The sequence below is a fragment of the Anser brachyrhynchus genome, assembly GCF_964034855.1.
Source record: "Anser brachyrhynchus genome assembly, chromosome: 2".
NCBI classification, from domain to species: Eukaryota; Metazoa; Chordata; class Aves; order Anseriformes; family Anatidae; genus Anser; species Anser brachyrhynchus.
In genome coordinates, this window is record NC_137695.1 from 161130120 (window position 1) to 161143748 (window position 13629).

A 13629-nucleotide genomic window follows, 5' to 3' on the forward strand; every position below is an offset into this window, starting at 1 on the left:
CGGGACGGGCGTCACTCGGCGGGGCGGGTACCGCGACAGCGGGTCGGACGTCGCGGGTCAGGCATACCGACACCGGGACGGGCGGCCCGCGAGCCCCCGGGGCTCCTCCCCCACCCGACGCCGCTCCCCCCGCGCCGGGACCGGGGGGGCCGGGCCCCGCTGTGAGGTCCCGGGGGCTCGAGGGGGACGGGGACGGGGACCGGGACGGGGACCCCTCAACCGCCCGCCCCCACCGAGCACCGTCCCGCCCCCCCCCCCCCCTTCCCACCCCCAGCCCCCGATCCCCTGCGCGAGACCCCCGAGGCTGCCCAGCCCCAGTCCCGGGACAGCGGAGCCGGGCTCGGCTCGGCTCGGCTCCCCCCTACCCCGCCCCCCCCCCCCCGCTCACCGCCGCACCGGGCCCGGGTCGGGACCTGCCCGGGCCGCTCGGCCACCGGCGCCGCTTCCGGGTGCTTCGCCCCGCCCCCCTCGAGGCCCCGCCCCCTCCCGCCCCGCACGTGACGGCTGCGGTCGCGTGTGACCGGGGCGGTGCCGCGCACCTATAGGGGAGGACGAACCGCCCGGCCCCGCCCCCGCGCGGGTCACGTGGGCGGGGGGCGGGGACACGTGCGGGCGGGGCACGTGGCGGGGGGACGAGGGGACGACGATCAGCCCCAGCCCCGAAGGAGCGGGCAGGAGGCGGGGGGGCACGGCGGGTCCGGGCCGGACACCTCCTTATTGACCTCTTTATTTCACGGGGGGGGCCCTGCCCAGCCCCAGCCCCAGCCGAGCTGCACGGGGTGCCCTGAGCAAGGGGAGCCCAGCCGGCAGCACCCCAACGCCCCCTCCCCGGCAGCAGGGGGCTGGGGGCTGCAGTCCTGGGGCGCCCCGGGGGGCTGCGGTCCTGGGGGGTCCTGTCCGCATGGGGAGGGCTGAGCACAGCGTCCCCGTCACCGCGACGGCTCCTCGCGCTGCTCCTGCGCCTCGCGCTGCTCCTCCCGCTCCCGCTGCCACCGCTCCTCCTCCTCCCGGTCCAGGCGCTGCAGCTGCTGCTCCACATCCTCGGGGATGCTCACCTCCAGCAGGTTCTCCATCCCCGGGCCGGGCTCGTCCCCGATCAGCACCTTTTCCAAAGGTCAGGGAGGTGCCGCAGCCTGCAGGACCCCCAGTGCCCTCCCCACAGCACCCCGGGACCGTCTGGCACCCCCAGGCAGGGGAGCGCCAGGTCCCCGTCCCCACCTGAATGAGCTTCTCGCAGGCAGCCAGCACGTCGGGCTCCCGCTCCCAGCGGTGCAGCTCCCGCAGGACCAGGTAGGTGCCCTTCTCCCTGACGGCGTGCCGGCCGGCCTTCGTGGCTGTGAGCTGCCAAGGAAACGAGGCCGCGGCGTGAGCAGGGGGCAGGCGCGGGGCTCTGCTGAGGGGCTGCTGCAGGAGGCAGCGTGCCGGGGCTTGACGCCTCCATTCCACTCCCAGCAGAGCCTGCGCGTGGCTCCTGTCCTCAGCCCCGCGGTGACGGGCACCCACCAGCATGATGGCTTCCAGCAGCATCTTGCGGATGTCGGGCTCTTCCTCCCGCTGCTTGTCCGGCGGCAGGTACTGCAGGTCCACGGGCAGCCCTGGGGGAGAGGCAGCCTCAGGGGGGTGCGCGGCCGGCAGCCCCCTGCCCCCAGCCCACCTCCGGCTCCGACCCCTGCTTACTTTCCATCTCATCCTCGGGGAACTCCTCGGGGCCCGCGAGAGGCAGGAGCAGGAAGGGCAGGATGTCGACCTCGTCGCCCAGCAGCCACTCGTGGTACTCTAGGAACAGCCGGGGCTCAGGGGCAGCCGCCAGCAGCCAGCGCAGGGCCCTGTGTCTGCCCCTGGCCAGCAGCTCAACCCCCCAGGAGGACACGGGGAAAAGAACTTGTGGGCCACGATACAGCTCAGTAGGTAAAGGAAAGTAGGAAAAACTAAGCAATGAAATCACTCGGCAGCTCGCTGTTGCCCCCCCTAGTTTCACTGCTGAGCATGATGCCGCGGGTATGGGACATCTGTCTGGTCACCGGGGGCAGCCGTCCCTGCTCTGTCCCACCCCGGCCTCCTCACTGCAGGGGCAGCGTGAGAAACGGAGCGGAGCTGGGTGCTGTGCGGGCGCTGCTCAGCTGGACGCGGGTGTGTTACAGCACTGCCTCGGTCACCAATCCGCAGCGCAGCACCACGCGGCTGCCGTGCAGAACCGCGGAGCGGGTTGGGTCTGAGGGCCCCTCACAGAGCACCCCGTCCAGCCCCAGCCACGGGCAGGGCCATCTCCCACCCCCTCAGGCTGCCCCCAGCCCCGTCCGGCCCGACGGTAACGCTGCCCGGGCTGGGGACCCCCAGCTCCTCTGGGCAGCCTGGGCCAGGGCCTCACCATTCCCAGCACGGAAGATTTCTTCCCTATGTCTCCTCTAACCCCCCTCTTTTAGCTTAAAGCCGTCAGCCCCGTCCTGTCACAGTCGTAGGAAGGCTTGGGTTAGGAGGGACCTTAAAGACCATTTAATTCCACCCCCGCCACGGGCAGGGTGCCACCCCCTAGGTCACTCCCGTCCCCACAAAGGGCCCCCCCGGCTCTCCTGCGGCCCCCTTGGGCACCGCAGCCCGCCGGGGGGTGCCCCCGGAGCCTTCTCCTGCCCAGGCCCAGCACCCCCAGCCCTCAGCCGGCCCCACGGCGGAGCTGCTCCAGCCCCGGGACCCCCCTGAGGGCTCCGTGTGCTGCAGCCGGGCTTTGCGGCCGCTCCTGGGGCCAGCTCGGTCCCTGCCTGCCCCCGGCTGACAGCAGACGGGAGCCGCAGGCCGTGGCAGCACCGGGCCCGTGGCAGCGCCCTCACCGTGCTCGAAGCAGCAGTTCCGGAGCGCGCCCACGATGCCCCGCCGGTGGGCGGCCGAGTCCCGGTACCGCGTGAAGGGCAGCAGCCGCTGCACCGAGCACCTGCGGGGGCGCGGGGTCAGCGAGCGCCGGGCACCGCCGAGCCCCGGCCCCCCCCCGCCGCCCCCCGCCGCACCGGGAGCGGTCCAGGAGGGCTCGGCGCCCCTCGGGCACCTGGCTGAGGTTGCAGAGCAGCGGCCCGAGCTCCGCCGGCGGCCGGGGCTCGCCCAGCGGCCGCAGCAGCGGCTCCAGCCCGCAGCCGCGCTCGCGGAGGCCCCGCAGCACCCGCCGCGCCCCGCCGGGCTCCCGGCACAGGTTGGCGAGCGCCCCGCAGGCCGGCCCGGCCGGCAGCAGGCCCAGCAGCGCGGGCAGCGCCGCCAGCAGCGGGCCGCGGGCCGCCGCCTCGGCCGCCACGTTCACCAGGCAGCGCCGCGCCGCGCTGCCCGCCGCCGGGCACGGCCCCGCCGCCAGCTCCAGCAGCGCCGCCAGCGCCGCGGGGTGCGCCGCCAGCAGCCGCCGGCCCTCGGCGGAGCCCGACAGCGACAGCGCCGCCTCCGCCGCCCCCGCCCGCGCCGCCGCCGCCGCCGGCCCCGTGCCCGCCGCCGGGCCCAGCAGCGCCGCCAGCTCCGACAGCGCCTCCGCCATGCCCGCACAAAATGGCGGCCGCGCCACCCCCGGCAACCGCCGAGACGGGCGGGCCGCGCGGCCAATGAGGGGGCAGAGGGTGGGACCCGCGCGGCGGAAGAGCCAATAGGCTGCGGAGGAGGTGGCGAGGGGGCGGGGCCGGCGGAGAGAGGGCAGCTGGGAGATGTAGTTCGGGGCCCGCCGGGGCCCTGTGCGGCCACCGGGGGGGGAGCAGCGGCACCGGGCCTCGGTGTCCCTGGGCGTCAGATGCCGGCTCCCCACGGCTGCGGCCGTGCCCCCCGTAGGCCGGGCGACCCCGGTGTCCCCCCCCCCTCCCCGGGGCACAGCATCCCAGCAAGGTGTGGGGCGGCAGCAGCGGGTGTCCGGCAGCAGCAAAATGCTGTAGGCTCCCAGAGCGCTGCTGGCAGGGTGCCAAAGCAGCAGTCACTTTTATTTTCCCCCAGTTAGCAGCATCCGATAACTCCGAGTTCACGCTGCTCTCTGCAGGGTGCGAGGTGGTGCAGCGGGTTCGGCTGGACCGAGGTAGTTTTCCTCATAGTACCTCCTGTGGCGCTGCGTTTTGCATTTGCGGCCTAACGACCGCTGATAGCGCACCGTGCGTTGGGCTGGGCACGGCTCGCGGTCAGGGACTTCCCCGGTCCTCAGGCTGCCCCCGCAGCCGTCAGGGGGCACGGCCAGCACAGCCGGCCCCAAGTGACCCAAAGGATACCTCGTACCGCTCGCCGTCACGCTCAGCATGAGAACGGGGGACAGGAGGGACCGGGGAGATGTTTGGAGCGATGCTGTTTGCCTTCCCGAGTCACGGTTACGTGCGACGAGCCCCGCTGTCCCGCAGGCGGCTGAACAACGCCTGCCTGCCGAAGGGAGGCAGCGAGCGGCTGCTTTGCTGGGTGCGCGGCTTGCTTCACCTCCTGCCCTGTCCTTAGCCCAACGCCTGTTTTTTCCCACTATTACCCACCCAATTCGCTCCCCATCCCACGGAGGGGCAGGGCGAGCAGCTGCGTGCACTGGGAACCACAACTGATTATCAGCAACCTCCCGGACTGCTCGGTCCTGCGGTGACCGTACAGGTGCTACAGGGGGGTAAGAACTGCGGTAACGCTATAGGGGGGCAGGGAGCACAACGTGGGGAACTGCCGCGCAGGCAGCCTGACGGCAGTCCATCCGAACTCCTGAGCACAGCCCTGGGAAAGCAAAGACGTGCTCAGGAAGAGGCGCCGGCTGGCAGCACGGCTGGGACCCACCAGGGCCGTATGGGGACGGAGCGCCTGTGACGCTGTGACAGGGGACGTGTGGCACTCTGGGGACAGCCACCAGCAGTGACCACAGCGCCAGGCAGCTCCCGAGGCTCGTCCCAGGGTCCCTGCAGGGCAGAGAGGCACCCGTGTCCTCGGGGAGCAGCAGCAGGGACGCGGGGAGAACCCAGAGCCCCAGCAGCCCCCCGTGGGACCGCAGCCGCCTGCATGTCCCCGTCCCCTGCGGTGCCACCCCCACAGCAGGACGGGCTCCCCCCAGCGCGGAGGCCCTGGAAGAAAAGGTGGTGAAACACAGAAAAACTTTATTGGTGTAATGATACATTGCTATGCTGTAAAGTCAGATTTCCCTGATGGGGTGAGACGGGGAAGGCAGCTGCAGCAGCGTGCGCAGAGGGGCGAACGATGGAAGAGGGGGGGATGGGGCCAAGTCCTGCACCCCCGCGGCAGGGGCCGTGCTGGGAGTCCATGGGCGTGCAGGGAGGGGGTCCCGTGGCCGCCCCACAGCCAGCTCCCCCTCCTCACCTCCTGCCAGTTTTCCATCCTGAGCTGCGGTGGGAAGGGCGGGCAGCGCGCCCTGCCGCAGATGAAAGCAAACCCACCCCAGGGCAGCAGCAGGGCCGAGCGCCGGAGGAGGGACCGAGCTCTGGCTCAAAAACCAGCGCCCGAAGTCACAGCGAGGCCCCGCAGCTGCACGCTCAGCACCAGGACGGCGCACGGTGCCCGTCCCTGCCTGCCTCCCTGCTCCCACCGCCCAGCCCGCCGCTCGCTGTGCTCAGTTCCTGGGGCAGGCTGAGACGGCTTCCCCCTGCCGGACACCGGGGGGGCTGCGAGGCCCCCAAACTGCTGGGAGCCCCCGCAGGGCTGAGGGGCTGGGGGAAAAGGGGGCGGACGTGAGGCTGCAGAAGCGCGAGCAGGAGGCAGCAGCGTGCCGCTCCCGCCGCGTGCCCCAAGTACAAAAATAAACTCTGCGGCCCCAGCGCCGAGGCTGCTGCCAGCACGGGGCTCTGGCCCTGCTCCAGCTCCGCCGCCACTAAGAGCCATCTGCGGTGTAAAACACAAACAGCCAAAGCCACGAGGGGTGCGGGATGAGGCGGCCCAGTCCAGCTTTCACCCGCAGGGCGGCATGGTGGGAGCTGCCTGCAGGGCGCAGTCGCTCAGGACCAGCGCGGGAAGCTGGTACCTCCCAGCAAGGATTAACAAACAAAAAACAAAACGGAGAAAAACACTACGTGAGGGCGAGAGCAAAGCAAACCTCTTTGAAACGAACGGACGCTTCCTTGGGGAAGGAGCTGAGGACAGTTCACCGAGCTCTGCGCGAGGAGGCTCCGCCTGCCCCCTCCGCTGCTGCTGGTGCTGGGGACGGACGGCGCTCGCTGCATCACAATCAGTGAAGAGAAAAAGTGCTCGAGGAAAGTCCAGCCCGGCTTCAGAGCCACGAGGAGTTTGCAGGTCAGTGCAGCCAATGAGATCAGCGATAAAGTGCAGCAAAGCTTCTCGGAGCCCCGCACGGCTGTCCAGAGACCCCGAGGGGACGTCGGCCGGCAGCACCCGGAGCGAGGACGTGCCTCCGGCCGGGAAGCCGCAGCTGCTTTCAGTTCCTTGTGCTCCGAGGTGCCCGGGCACTCCAGTGTACGGTGGGCAGGGCGGCGCTGCGGCGCGGGGCAGGGCGGGGAGCTGGGGGCCGCCGGGCGCGGGTGGGGTGAGGCAGGGCCGGAGGCACCTTGGAGCAGCTCCGGGCACTCACATGCAGATAACCTGCAACCTGTGGGCGAGCATGCGGCCGTTACTGCCCGGGACAGCAGCAGGGCAGGGTGCTGGGAGCAGCGCTGCCGCACCGCCGGGCGGTCAGCCCCGAGTGCCGGCCGCACGCACCTGTCCTCCTCGATGCTGCCGCTCTCGGCGTCGTGGCCATCCCTGCTCCCCTCCGTGTCCTCCTCCCCGAGATCCATATCCAGCTCGTTTCCAGCCTCTGGGCGTGTGTACGCGTACCCGCTGGAGAGAGAAGGGCAGCGTAACGTGAGCGCCCGGCCGGCGCCGCGCTCTGCAGCGGTGTGTCCGCAGGAGGGATCCCTGCTCCAGTCTCCAGCGGGCTCGGGTCCCTGCTGAGTCCTGCCTGCTGCCGGCAGGATCGCCTCTGCATCCAACCACAGCCCCCGGGGGGCGCAGGCAGCCGCCCCCGAGGTGTCGCTGCCCCCGAGCACGCCCCTCCACAAGCAGCGGCCTGCCGAAGGGCCACCCCTTCCCCAGGGACCACAGCTCCCAGTCGGTGTCTGCAGCGGGCTCGGGCGGTGGCGTGGCTCTCGGGAGGCCGGGAGGAGCGGCTGCGCTCGGCGGCACCGCCTGCTCGGTGTGCCAGGGCAGGCGGGGGGCAGCTCCCGAGCGCTTATCGACTGCGTTCGGCTTGGGGGCCAGCGGGGGCCGAAGTTTCCTCCCCGGCGGGGACGCGGCGTGCAAACGGGCAAAGCGACTCGTTTAGGGTGACTTGGCTGATGTCATGGGGCCTGACCTGATGGAACGGCAGGTAAAAAAGACAATCCTCTTCAGCCTCTTGTTGTAAAAGAAGTAGTTGAAGGACCAGAGGCTCCCGTCTTCTCCAAAGGGGTCTGAATCCAGGTCTGGGTTGTAGCTGCAACACCAAGCGGAGGCTGTGAGAAACGCTGTGCCGGACCCTGCCCCAGAACCAGCCCCGGCCCGGCCCCTGGTGCGCGTCTGGAGGATGGAAACTGGGAAGGGGGCAAGCCCAGAGCAGCCCCCAGGAGGGACAGGCGGGCAGGGAGCGGGGCGAGTTGGTGTCAGTAGGTGCAGGCTGCGCACACAGTGCAGCAGAGCAGGAGCTGCCCCCAGGCGGTGTTTGGAAGGAGGCCGGGGGGCAGCTCGGGGGGCAGCTTCAGGGGGGCAGCTTCGGGGGGGCAGCTCGGGGGGGCAGCTCGCTGCCTGCAGTGCCCATTTCCAGGGCACAGGATGGGGACGGCAGCAGCAGCTCCCATCTGTGGTCACAGAGCAGGGAGCCAGAGAACAACGGTGGGCCCTGCTCTGGCCCTTTCACACGGGTGGGCACACCGAAATGTCACCTTTTATCGAAACCTAACTGCTCCTCTCCAGGCCACAGCGAGCAGGAAGGGGCCACGATCCGGGCCGCAGGGTGAAGGCCCGTCCCGTTACCTGTAGATGTCACACTCCGAAAGGCAGATCTCCTCATCCACAGCATCCCACAGGTGCGGCTTCAGGGCGTTGAAATCCTCACGAACTGCAGAGAAGAGGCTGCAGTTGACAGCGTTCACCACCTAGACACAGAGCGGGGCTGTGAGAGGAGCAGGGACCCGCTGCCCGCCCTCCCCACGCCCCTGGTGCAGTCCCCAGCCCGCGCTCCCCGGGCTCAGCTCCCCCTCTCCCGGGCACCCACAGGGGAGAAGGAAGGTGCCCGGAGGCGGCTGCGTGGATTCAGGGGCAGGAGCAGGAAGATGGGCAGCAGGGGAGCAACAGGGAGAGGCCAAACCCCTCAGAGCGCCCGCAGGGCACAGGCTGTCCAAATCTCTCCCTGCCGAACGCCTCTCCCTTCCTCGACGCCTCTCTGGACACAGGGTGAACCTGCGCGGGCAGAGAGGACGCCCCACGACCCTGCGAGGGATGGGGATGCTGCCGCGGAGCCCCAGGAGCATCAGCAGCAGCCCCCCAGGACCGGGCGCTCCCAGCTCCGTGCTGCCCCCGGCTCTGCCCCCGGCTCTGCCCCGCGGCTCTGCGCACGCACCCAGTTGAGGCTGGGCTCCCGGCTGAACTCGTGGCTCTTGGCAGCGCTGAAGTCGTAGTCGGGGCGGAAGGACTCGTTGAGCGTTGCTATCAGGTAGAAGAGGGTCTTGCGGCTGCACTTGTCGCTCAGCGGCCCCTCCTCGTCGCCGCTCTGACTTTTGCTGAGCCTGAGGCGCGGAACAGCGAGGTCAGCGGCGTCACCGGCACGGCGCGGCCCACGCCGCCGAGCCCCGACCCCTGCCCGCAGGCAGAGGCCCCGCCGCGGTCCCGCCGTACCTGCTGGGGCTGATCCCCGTGGTCTGCGGGGGCGACAGCGCCTCCAGCACGTGGGGCTGGCCCTCCTGGCAGAACTGCTTGAACATGTGCTTGTCGTCGCCGGCCATCTTGCAGGAGTAGCTCTCGATCCTGCGGGGACGCCGCGCCAGGCGTGAGGGCGGCCCGGCCAGCCGCCCCGGTGGCACCGGGACCGGGCCCGCAGCAGCTCCGGTCCGACAGAGGGCCCGAGAGGAGCCGGGAGCGCGGGGACAGGAGGCTCCGGTCCCCACGAGCGGCCTTCCCCGCGCCGTTTGGGTCTCGGCCCACGTAGGGGGGGGTGGGTGGAGGCGCACGGCCCACGCGGGCACCAGCAGCTCCCACGTGCAGCCCCACCTCACCGAGGGCACGGACGGCTCCCAGATGGAGGCAGAAAGCGCGCCTGGCACTGCGCTGCCCTGCCCAAAGCACGGCCCCGAGAAACGGGGTGCTGGGGGGGAGCCTGAGGGGGGGCCCTGCGGCCAGGACCCTGCGGCCAGGACCAGAAGTGCCCGTGGCTGGCCGAGGCCCGGCTCCTGCCCGGCAGAAGGAGCTCTCGCTGCCGCCAGCCCTGACGCTGCCGAGTGCGGCTGGGGAGCAGAGAAGCCCCAAGGAGCCCTCGGGTGGAGCCGCAAGGCGCTGGTGGGTCCCACCGCCCAGCTTCGGCCCGAGGACAGGAACCGGACAGAAAAGCTCAGGGTCCCCCGCAGGGACCGGCCGTGCTGATCCAGCCCCCGGCGCCCCAGCGAGGCTGGGGACAGGACAGCCCCGCCGGCCGGGCAGCCCAACGCCGGGCCAGGCGTCGCTATCAGCGTTAAATGAGAGCTTCAAACAAAGTTCTTCCGGATTTTGAAGCCCCTCAGGCTGCTGGGTGACCCCTCCACCAGGCCACCACCGGCAGAAGCTCCCCAAAGACCTGGACCGGGGTCCGAGCGCGCCGCCCCCCGCCCTCCGCTCCAGGGGCTGCAACACCCGGCGGAGCCGTGCAGGGAGCGTCCCCCCGGGGAAGGGGCGGACACCAAGGTGCGCGGGCACGACCTGGCGGCCTTTACTTACTTACTCTGTATAAAAGCATCTCAACTGTTCCTCATTCCGTAATAACCGCATTCACAACGACTCCCTGCCCCGCCGGCGAGCCAGACTTTGAGCCCCAACGCCCCAGCGCTCGCCCCGCCGCGCCCACGCCTGGCACGGTGCCTGCAGCCGGCGCCCCACAGGCCTGCGGGGGGCTGGCGGGGAGCACGGGGCCGGAGCCCTGCCCGCCCTCGCAGCCCCCAGAAGGAAGCAGCAAGGGCGCTGTCGGAGTTCCTGCGCTGGAGCTCGGCCCCCGGGGGGAAAGCCGGCGTCGGACGGCACCTACCTGCCGATGATGTGAGCATCTCCAGTCTCCACCGTCAGCTGGGAGTTTATTGCTTCAAAACTTGAGTTCTCCAGCAGCTTCATTGTCTCTGCGTCCGGCTCGGCAGCGATTCCCCGTGCGGCAGCGGCAGCGACGTGTGCGTATCCTGCTGAGGAGAGGGACTGTCAGCCCGGGCAGCGGGAGCCCAAGCGCGGGACGCGCGGCACGGCCGCGCTGTGGCCGCCCGGTGCGCGCCAGCGGCAGGCAGGGCACGGTCCGGCAGCAGGACACTTGCAGGAGCAGGAGGAGCGGGCTGTGGCAGCCCTGACGGGCCCCGCTCTGCCCCTGCGTGCTGCTGCCGCCGCCCTGAAGAAAATCACTGAGATTTTTCTCCCGCCGCCGCTTCGGCTGCAGCACCGCGGCGCCCACCTCGACCGCGCCGGGGCCGAGCTCCCGTCACCCAGAGCGGCGGCTCCGCGCGCGCCGGCCAGCTGCCAGGCTCCCCTGCTCACACATGAAGGTCACCGGCCCGTTTTGGCCGGCCTGGATTTTCCCTCAAAGCGGTGCTGGGACGCGGCAGAAGGACGCGGCGCTCGCAGAGGCTGGCGGGAGGAGAGCCACGCTCCGGGGGCCGGTGCCCCGCGGGGCCAGCAGAGCCCGGCTCCCCCAGCACGGGCCCCTCGCGGCGCCGGGCTGTAAGAGGAGAACTCGTAAACAGGCCGAGGGGCGGACGCCAGCCTCGGGGAAGCGGCCGCGCGGCTCCGGCCTCCCCCAGCCGTGCTGACCTCACCTGAGGCCGCGTGCTGCGCTTGTGGCACCACAGCGCCGAGCGGGGCGGCCTGAGCCGTGCTGGCGAAGCCCCCCCGGCGCTGGGAAAATCGGCACAGGGCTCCCCTCGGGCACTGCAGGCAGCGGAGAGAGGCCCGGCGGCCCCCCAGCACCGAGCAGTGGCTGCGTAGCGATCAATAGCCCCCAGGGATGGGGATACGGGACCGGAGCCGGGGCAGCATCGCGCCCCGACGTCCTCCCCAGCGCTCAGAGGCGGGCAGCACGGAGCACAGCAATGAGCACAGCAATGAGCACAGCAATGAGCACAACCCAGACCCGCCGCCGCTCCAGGCACGGGCGCTCCTCCACAGCCACGAGCCGATGGCACTTCGGGCACCGCCACCGCGGCTGAGCTCCAAGGGGTGCGGAGGGGGAACGGGCAGCGGGAGGCCGGGCCGGGCAGAGGCCAGGCGCAGGGGTTCTGCAGGACGGGCTCTGAGCGAGGGGACCCACGCGGAGCTCCCGCCTGCCCTTTCGGAGGAGCTCTCGGGCACGGAGAATCTGGAGAGGCGAGCTCACGGGAGGGACTCTCAAGACCTCAGGCCAAAGGTTTCAGTTTCGTTCATCTCGGAAGGAAGCCGAGCGGTTTGCCCGGGGGGCCGTGCCCCAGCCCTGAGCCTTTGGGTACGCCCGGCTCCTCCAGGAGCCCGCAGAGCACGGCGGGTGGCAGCACGGGTGACACGGGTGGCACGTCGCACAGTCGGGCCGTGGGGACGGCGATGAGGAAGTTGAGCAGAGCTCGCCCCCCCGCAGCTGCCGGCGAGGAGCTGCTCGCCTCGAGGACAGCCAGCGCCCGCCGAGGGGGAAGCTGAGCTCTGAGCCTCGAGCTGCCACGAACACAACGGGGCAGACAACAGCCCCTGTCCCAGGGGCGACCCGCGGGCCCCACCGCCACCGGGCAGCAGAACGCCAGCACCGCACCACAGGCTGCTGCAAAGAGCTTCTTCTTCCAAGCTAAACCTGCCGGCACGGGCAGGCAAGAACCTGAGAGAAGGGCCAGACCGGGGCTTTCTGCACGACGCGTGACACTCTCCAGGCACGCAGGGCGCGCTGCAAGGACAGGCACTGCGTGGGAACAGGGCTCCGGCACCCCTCAGCAACCGCCCCGCACCACAAAGCGCCGGGGACGGGACCAACATGAAGCCGTGGCAGAGAGGCGGCGGTGCTCCGGCGGTGCTGGGGGCGCCCAGCAGCAGGAGGGGGATGTCGGGTGCTCGGCCACGTTTCTGCACGGGGCAGGAGCCGGCGGCTGCAGCGGGGGGGGTGCAGGGGCCGTGCTCGGCCGAGGGGAGCGGGGTGCCAGGCGGCAGGGACGGTGCCAGCCCCACGGGCAGGAGGAGGCAGGAGAAGGCCCCAGCAGCTGAGCGGAGCTAATTTTAAACCGGGCTTGATGGAAAGCAGAGCCTCGGTCGGGAGGTTTCGGGTGTCACGGGGCTCGCGGCGCGTCCCGGGGCCGCCGGGGGCTACGTGGCGGAGACGTGCCCGTGTCGGTGCCCCCACACCGGTGCCCCCCCCAAACCGGTGCCCCCATGTCAGAGCTGGGGAGCGGGACCCAATGGGGGGGGCGGCCCCAAGCACCGTGCCTGGGAATAACGGAACCGTTGGGGCTGGAAAAGCCCCCCGGCATCCCCCAGCCCCCCGGCATCCCCCAGCCCCCCCGGCATCCCCCAGCCCCCCGGCATCCCCCAGCCCCCCGGCATCCCCCAGCCCCCCCGGCATCCCCCAGCCCCCCGGCATCCCCCAGCCCCCCGGCATCCCCCAGCCCACCCGGCATCCCCCAGCCCCCCCACCCCCTACCCCCAGTGCCCCCCCAAACCCGTACAACCCATCCCAACGCCTTTCTGACCACAAACGTCTCCTCGCTTCCCCCCAGCACCCCCCGAGGCCGTTCCCCCCCGCCGGTTACCGGTGACAAGAGGCCTCCCCCCGCCCCCCCCGGCGGCCGCCCTGAGCCCCCCCGCCCCGGGCCCTGCCCGCAGCCGTCCCGGCCTGCCCCGCGCGGACTACAACTCCCATGGTGCCCCCGCCGCCGCGTCGCGTCCGGCCGCCGCACGGCGCCGCAAGGCGCGCCGGGAGATGTAGTCCCGGCGGGGCGCCGCGAGGGGAAGCGCTGGGAGCGGACTTACCGGCGCCTCCCGGTCTCGGTGCCGGCGGGGCCTTCTCGCGGCGGTAGCTCCTTCAGGCTCGAGGCGCCCGTAAGGGGAGGCGTCTCCGGGGAAAGCTCGAGGAGGGCCCGCGGGCCTCGGCCGCCGTCCGCCGTCTCGCGCCGGCCCGCCGGGCCCCCGCCCACCTCGACATGTCCCCGAGCGCTCGGGACGCAGCGAGCGGCTGAGCGAGACCTTCGCGACCCCGGGCGGGCGAACGAGCGAGCGAGCGCGCAGCAACCGACCGACCGCCCGCCTCCCCCGGCACCGGACGACAACAAGCGGCCAGGCCCCGCCCGCCGCCGCCCGCCCCGAGCGGCGCCCGGCAGCTCTCCGCTCCCCATTGGAGGGCGGCCCTGCCCATCACCGCGCAGCGCTCCTCCCATTCGCTGAGGGGAACGTCAGTCAGAGCGGCGCGCCCGCCCTCCGAGCGGACAGCGCCGGGCCCCTCCCGGAGCGGGGCGCTCCGAGTCCTGATTGGCTGCCGGGGACAAAGACGGGGGGAGCAGCTGCCAA

The 13629-nt window shown here is 71.6% G+C and overlaps 3 protein-coding genes across 5 annotated transcripts in view; all 3 read right to left on the reverse strand.

Annotated features, from left to right (window-relative positions):
- Positions 1–703, reverse strand: part of MROH1 (maestro heat like repeat family member 1) — a 49090-nt gene extending 48387 nt beyond the window's left edge. The window contains exon 1 of the mRNA XM_080582284.1: positions 389–703. The gene's annotated coding sequence lies outside the window, so the exon portion shown is untranslated. The remainder of the gene's footprint in view (positions 1–388) is intronic.
- HGH1 (HGH1 homolog) lies at positions 686–3523 on the reverse strand. Its single transcript, XM_080582294.1, has 6 exons — positions 3000–3523; positions 2826–2926; positions 1678–1776; positions 1504–1595; positions 1219–1341; positions 686–1103 (listed from the first exon to the last, which is right to left on the reverse strand). The coding sequence occupies exons 1-6, from the start codon at positions 3506–3508 to the stop codon at positions 930–932; spliced, it is 1098 nt and encodes a 365-aa protein (XP_080438420.1). The 5' UTR covers positions 3509–3523; the 3' UTR covers positions 686–929.
- Positions 3524–5046: 1523 nt separating this feature from the next.
- Positions 5047–13426, reverse strand: MAF1 (MAF1 homolog, negative regulator of RNA polymerase III). Of its 3 annotated transcripts, none has more exons than XM_080582295.1 (8): positions 13096–13426; positions 10163–10307; positions 8788–8916; positions 8513–8678; positions 7927–8048; positions 7271–7390; positions 6637–6756; positions 5047–6526 (listed from the first exon to the last, which is right to left on the reverse strand). In XM_080582295.1, the coding sequence occupies exons 2-8, from the start codon at positions 10243–10245 to the stop codon at positions 6505–6507; spliced, it is 762 nt and encodes a 253-aa protein (XP_080438421.1). In that variant the 5' UTR covers positions 10246–10307; positions 13096–13426; the 3' UTR covers positions 5047–6504. The 3 variants fall into 3 exon arrangements, with proteins under 3 accessions (XP_080438421.1, XP_080438422.1, XP_080438423.1); XM_080582296.1 differs by having other exon boundaries at positions 10163–10310; positions 13096–13401; XM_080582297.1 differs by lacking the exon at positions 13096–13426 and adding an exon at positions 10571–10820.
- Between the last annotated feature and the right edge of the window lie 203 nt (positions 13427–13629).

Bases quoted from the DNA above. Each gene is read 5' to 3' on its own strand.
- HGH1 (XM_080582294.1), bottom strand. From the start codon at position 3,508: ATGGCGGAGGCGCTGTCGGAGCTGGCGGCGCTGCTGGGCCCGGCGGCG. The intron at 1,342-1,503 runs GTGGGTGCCCGT...TTTCCTTGGCAG, and splicing joins TGCTGGAAGCCATCATGCTG to CTCACAGCCACGAAGGCCGG. The intron at 1,104-1,218 runs GTGGGGACGGGG...CCTTTGGAAAAG, and splicing joins CCTGCGAGAAGCTCATTCAG to GTGCTGATCGGGGACGAGCC.
- MAF1 (XM_080582295.1), bottom strand. From the start codon at position 10,245: ATGAAGCTGCTGGAGAACTCAAGTTTTGAAGCAATAAACTCCCAGCTG. The intron at 8,917-10,162 runs GTAGGTGCCGTC...GCGTCCCCGCAG, and splicing joins GATGCTCACATCATCGGCAG to GATCGAGAGCTACTCCTGCA. The intron at 6,527-6,636 runs GTGCGTGCGGCC...GCTCGCCCACAG, and splicing joins GGCAGCATCGAGGAGGACAG to GTTGCAGGTTATCTGCATGT.